The sequence below is a fragment of the Pinus tabuliformis genome, chromosome 2_2 (assembly GCF_031772625.1).
Source record: "Pinus tabuliformis cultivar Carrire ecotype Pingquan chromosome 2_2, CPIR1, whole genome shotgun sequence".
NCBI lineage: Eukaryota > Viridiplantae > Streptophyta > Pinopsida > Pinales > Pinaceae > Pinus > Pinus tabuliformis.
In genome coordinates this window covers 290,806,909-290,812,908 of record NC_142300.1, presented here as the reverse complement: position 1 = coordinate 290,812,908, position 6,000 = coordinate 290,806,909, and the positions used below count along the sequence as shown (strand labels likewise).

The 6,000-nt window shown below is 35.4% G+C and overlaps 1 protein-coding gene across 7 annotated transcripts in view; it reads right to left on the bottom strand.

The window, feature by feature from the left end:
* Positions 1-235: 235 nt before the first annotated feature.
* Positions 236-6,000, bottom strand: part of LOC149192465 (protein METABOLIC NETWORK MODULATOR 1-like) — a 93,528-nt gene continuing 87,763 nt past the window's right edge. For all 7 annotated transcript variants that reach the window (XM_089404613.1, XM_089404612.1, XM_089404615.1 and 4 more), the window contains one exon: positions 236-1,535. In XM_089404613.1, the coding sequence (XP_089260739.1) occupies positions 860-1,471 (612 nt within the window). In that variant the 5' untranslated portion in view covers positions 1,472-1,535 and the 3' untranslated portion in view covers positions 236-859. The remainder of the gene's footprint in view (positions 1,536-6,000) is intronic.

Here is a 6,000-nt window from a genome sequence, read left to right as displayed (position 1 = left end):
CCAAAATGATAATTAGGAGCAAAAATAGTTGTTTCTATGATTACCTCTAAAATTCAAAAAGGTTCAGTCTCTTGACTTTACAGTCAAATGAGCCTCATTTTAAAATGAAATTTTTAGAGAAAATAACTCTTCCCAACTGAAAGGCAATCACATCTACAGTCTTAAAAGCAATGATTTTCAACTTCAATTTTAGCACTTCAGGAATTCCAGCAAAAGAAAAGAGGCATGCAGAGGATAGAAACTGAAAACTCTCAATTGCACCAAACACTTTCGTATCCAAAGAGCAGTTTTCCATATTGATTAAGAATCCCAATGCCTTTCACAAATTATGTCCTTCATTTCACAGTTGACTATATTTGGCTCCTGACACAGTTTATGAAAACTAAAGAAGCATTTTAGTTTTCCCGTCAGAAACCTTCAGTAATGGCTTCTGTATTGATAGATGTAAGCTCTGTGGCCTGCTCAGAAATATTCTTTGACCACTTTATGTAAATATCATTGTTTAAAACTACTGTTGCAGAAGCACAAAATACAGTCAATAGAGTAGAGTCATTGTAGACAATTCTTCTGCAACAAATTACTACCAGTTTGAACTGGGAGAAGCACATAACCAAGGTCTACAGGAGCTCTGAAGAGTTAATAATAATGAAAATAGAGAACCAGAAAAGAAACATTGTTAAAATTTCAATCAATTTGCTAGGCAAGGGATATGGAGCATTATTCCCCTTTACCATCAGAAGTGCCTTGCAGTCCATACCAAATACAAAGCAAAAGGACCTACAAACTGCCATATGCTTTTGCATCTGCTGTATTTAAATTTACTCTTGCTGTGTGTGAAGGGAGCACCTTATTGTGCAAATTACAGTTGGTTATTTGCTCGAGCATGAATTGACGCCACATTAGCATCTTCCATCTGTTGAACTGGAACCTCAAAGTTTGCGTAATTTTGTTGATCCTCTATCCCATTTTCAGGTGTAAATCCAGATTCTGTAGGTGTGTAATCAGTGACAGGAGCAGGTTCATAGATTTCTGATAAGGCCATTGGTGTAGTTGCCGGAGGAGAATATATTGAAGGAAAACTGGTATTCTCTTCTCTCTTTGTACCTTTTACTTTTGGTGCAATGTCTGTTATTTTGGATGGAGGTATTGATAAGCCTGGTCCAAACACTACTCCATGGAAAATTGTGTCAGTATCTCCAACTCTCACAGTAATCAGATACCCAGCATCAAATGACCCATCAAGCACTCCATGGACAGGCTGGCCTACAAGAGAACCATTTCCATGAGCTGAATGTGAACCATCAGTGTCTGCAGGCCTGTGTTTTTTAGATTTTCCATCATAAGGTGTTGTAACACCGAGTGCTGTAATTTCTCCAGGAAGTAGAACTGTGTCTGATTTTCTCGGCCTTCCTCTTTTCTTTTTAGCAGACGACCCCATCACATCAGCATTATGATCAGCATTGCTCTCCATAATTTGAACTTCAACAACAACTAACTTTTAGATATAATGGTCACTCAATGCGACTCCAGACTTTCTGCAACAAAACAACAGTATTCAATTTAACAAAGGTTTAAAGAAATTAATATGTTGCAACCAAACTTTCCAAATTTCTTTATCAAACCTCTTCCCTGTGAAACTTCAAACAAAAACAAGACCTTCTCAATTCTATTTTGAAAGCTATGCTTTAACGTGAAATGTAAAATGATTTATGAACTTGTTGCAGACCTCAGATTTACCAACCATGTCTAGACTCCAAAATATTTTTTTCATACAACCATATTAGATGCTAGATACGATGATCACTTCTTCAGAAAATATAATGTTATGGACTTGTGCATTTCTGATTGCAGAATGTTCTAAGCTTTGAAACTCTTTGAGATGCCGTGTCTATCATGTGAGAGTGAGAGTAAGGAAACTACACTCCGAAGCATGGTAAAAAATGAAAGCTTACAGGCCAAGCTATTTTGAGAGATTTATTTGACATGCTTCCCAATCTCTAAATGAAGAAAAACATCGGTACATCTAAGATTTGAAATGGATTCAAAGACACTAGAATCAAGCATAAAAAATACTACACTCTGGCAATACTTGCGATTACTACCTTTCTAGCATAGATTTTCCCCTTCTCTCTCTATCACTCACTCACACACACACACACAAACTTGAATCAATTACAGGAAATTAGACAAGGAGAAAATATCCAGTTTTGATCCAAAAGAGCTGCAAAAACATTTATAGATGTCCAGTCGAACTAAACTGGCATTCTGCTATTTCTAAGTAATACAGGACAGCCTAATTCCTCAAACAAGAAACAGTATTTGTGTAAGAAAGACATCTTCTTAGCAGAAAAGCATAACATCCAAAGCAATTCCGCTAGAATTGCGATCAAAGTCGTTGAAAACAAGCTCACTTAACCCCATGATAATGCTGCAGTTAATGCTAATGTAGGCTGTCTTGAACCCAGAGAAGCAGCACAGAACCTAGATAGCTGAGCCAATTTGCATTAGAAATGATAAGTGGACAGTACTGGTGCCTATACAGGGGCTGCCAGGCCTACCTGGAACAAAACATTGTCGAGGATTTTATTAGTATATAAGCCCCAGATTTAGGTGCCAATTTCTAATGATACTAATTCTTCTCAAAAGTTGTGCCTCATTCCCTATAGCTCACTTCCAACTTTGAATTCCTCTCTTACTACAACTTTTGTCATTTATGACATGTTGCAAATAAGAAGTGATTGTATCATCATCCTTTTCTTGAGGGACACCTTGTGAAAGGTATTTTCTTACCATAATAGGGTTTTGTAAGCATTAATATAGCTTATAAGAAGTCATTTATTTATGTATTTATTTTCTTTTAATTGCACATTATACATATACCCTTGTAAGCTTTAGTTCTTGACCCTAATTTGGTGCTTAAATGCTAAGTTGGTTGTCTCTTTCAGAGTTTCCAATGTCTTTGCTTTTATGTGTGTAATTATGAGGGTAAATTGGGATTTACAAGGGATATTATATCTATTTTGTTTCGGTGAGATACTTCGATCCAGGATTCTCCTATGCTTTATAGATATCAATAAGCCGGAACAAGAAACCCAAATTAGTGGGCCCAAGTCTGAATAGGAAAACAACCATAAATGCCCATCATGGGAATTTTGTTGATGGCTATAGCCTATCGCTTCACTCAAGGGTCTAGTAGGATGGTTGATCATCACTATCACTGTAGTGATTGAGTAGGTGCATTTATATGCTAACCCTTTTTTTAACCTCACACCTTCTCCATCCCCTTGCCAAAAACAAAACAGCTAAGGTCAGGAGAACATCTTCGAGACTGGGGAGCAAAAAAGAACTAAATGCATTTGGGCCATTGCAATGCCTAACCTGTACAAATAACTTAGACCATCCAATGCAATTATGAATGATGCCCTAACTACAAAATGCCTTACTGTTGAAATAGGAAACTAGTTTCAAGGACAGAACTCTAACATATCACATGTTTATTCTTGGGGAAAGAAAAATCCAATCCCCATCAAACAAATCCAAAAGCAAAAGTCCAAAAAGGTAACAGTTCCAAACTAGATGGAAAAGCGAGTCGAACAACCTACTTGGCACGGCTAAGTTGTTTGATGCTAGTGACAATGATAAAATGAAACATACATATAGTACGGTTACACTTTAAAGGCACAGCTAAATAAAAGGTAAAGGAAAACAGTAAGATGCCAAAACCTCTAACATCCTTAAAAATTGGGGTGACATATAACTGCTATGATAAAAACAACTTCTGATTTCCCCATAACAAAGCAAGAATGTTCCATCATTGGAAAGTTACCAAACAAATTAGAATTGGCCGAGAATATGGTATTAAAATGGAAGATCTACTTACAATTATTTCTAATATGCCAATGAAATATCAATTGCTCCAATAGATTGATGGACTAAAATGATACATTAGACATTCAGTAACAGCACTAGAATCGAACACAGTATAAAAACACAGTTGGCTTTTGAATTAGAGATTCAATAACTTTGCTTGTCATGTTTTCTTTCCAGTCACACCACATAACTTCATTTACAAAGACAAGGTGCTGGTGAATCTTGTAAGTAGGTGATCTCAAGAAAAATCAAAATGCAAAAGCATTGGAAAACTTTGCAAACAATGAGTTAAATAGCTAATTAGTAACAGGGGTAACTGGTGTCAACTGAACAAGGTTGAATTCGAGTGTTCAATGCAGTTTTGGGCTAAGTTAGCTCAATGTGCAATTTTTATTGCAGAAATGGGAATAACTATAACGAAATTTTGATTGGCATTAAGTTAATCTATCATATTTAGTCAAATTTTGGAATTTTATTGTGTTTTCCTACCAATTTCAGCAAGTTTTGCCTTTCCAATCTACAATTTTATTTGCAGAAACAAGGGGGCAATCATCACCTATTTGTGACTTCCCATGTTGATTTGATCATGTATAATAGCTATTTGGGCCTTTTGGCATGCTATCCTAAAAATGCACTTGCAGATTTCTGATTTAATTAGTGCAGAACAGCAACCATTATTTAATAATTTGAGGTCATGCTTACCCCATAGGAACTATATTTGACACCATAAATATTTTTGTTCAGATCCTTGGAGAGTTGTCCTGTATTTGCTGATTTTGTTTATCAAGTTGCTCAGGAAGCAAGATAAGTCAATAAATACTTGTTGGGAGACATCATAGAATTCAGATGGATAAGATGTTCATATCTTACAGATTGATGTTCTCGGCAGGAAGGTACTACCTCTTTCTCAGAATTGCATTATGAAATTAAGAGAAGGTATGATTCAAACGTCAATTTTAAATCAGCAAACAATGTTACCTTATAGAGAGGAAAAAAAGTAGTACAGGATATAATGGTTGCAGAAACTGTTAAGGTTTATCGTATGAAATCAAAAATACGAAAGGTTTCCCCATATACCTCAAAGAAAACACCAATAAATGGAAGTAAACGACAAATCAATGCAGCTTTTGTAGACCAACCAAAGACATCTACTAGTCCAGTTGTAAATCAGAAACCAGTCACTTTGCTTTCTTATGCATATAAGTTTGATCCTTCACAAAAATTGGCAAAAGTGAAAAATCCTGATGATTTTAACTGAACTAATTCCAGTACCTTAACATAAATGAAAATTAATGAACTTGTTTGAATTGAATGATACCATAAACATGGCAGATGGTAGTCCCAAGATTTAAGCAATGCAACTTGTGTAAACCAACCAAAGATGTCTATGAGTAGTCCAGTTGTAAATCAGAAACCAGTCATTTTGCCGCCTTAAGAATATACGTTTGATCTTTCATAAAAATTGGCAAAAGTGAAAAATCTTGATGCCATTAACTGAACTAATTCCAATACCTTAACATAAAAGAAAATTAATGAAACTTATTTGAATAGAATGATACCATATACATGGCTGACGATAGTCCCAAGATTTACTTGGGGTGATCCTCATACTAGGAGTACTACTCCTTTCTATATCTCCTTGCTGGTTAATGGTATCCTCCATAATTGCATGCTTGACTTTGGGGCTACTAGTGATGTCATGTCAGTTAATGTGATGAGGGCCTTAGGGTTACATTTTATAGATCAGATCGGAACCTTGGTGTCTGGATTATAGACAAGTTGAATTCATTGGGTTAAGAAAAGATTACATGTTAGGTTAGTTGCTAATACAAAGAAGGTTTTTTATATGGCTGTAGTAGTTGTAGATGTTCCTAAGGATTGAGGCATAGTTCTTTGGAGAATTTGGTAAGTTTCATGCTTTATCTTCTATATTTTGCATATTGTATTTGTGTAGTAGGGTTTCTGTTTTGTGCCATGAATAAATGCTAAACCTATGTTGGAATTGTTAGGGTCCTATAATTTATAGGATCAATGATCATTGAGTATTTGCTTTCAATATTTCAGATTGTAAATAATATAGCTTTCTGCAAATGATTTCCAAAAAAAAAGATAGAAAAATGAAAATAAAAA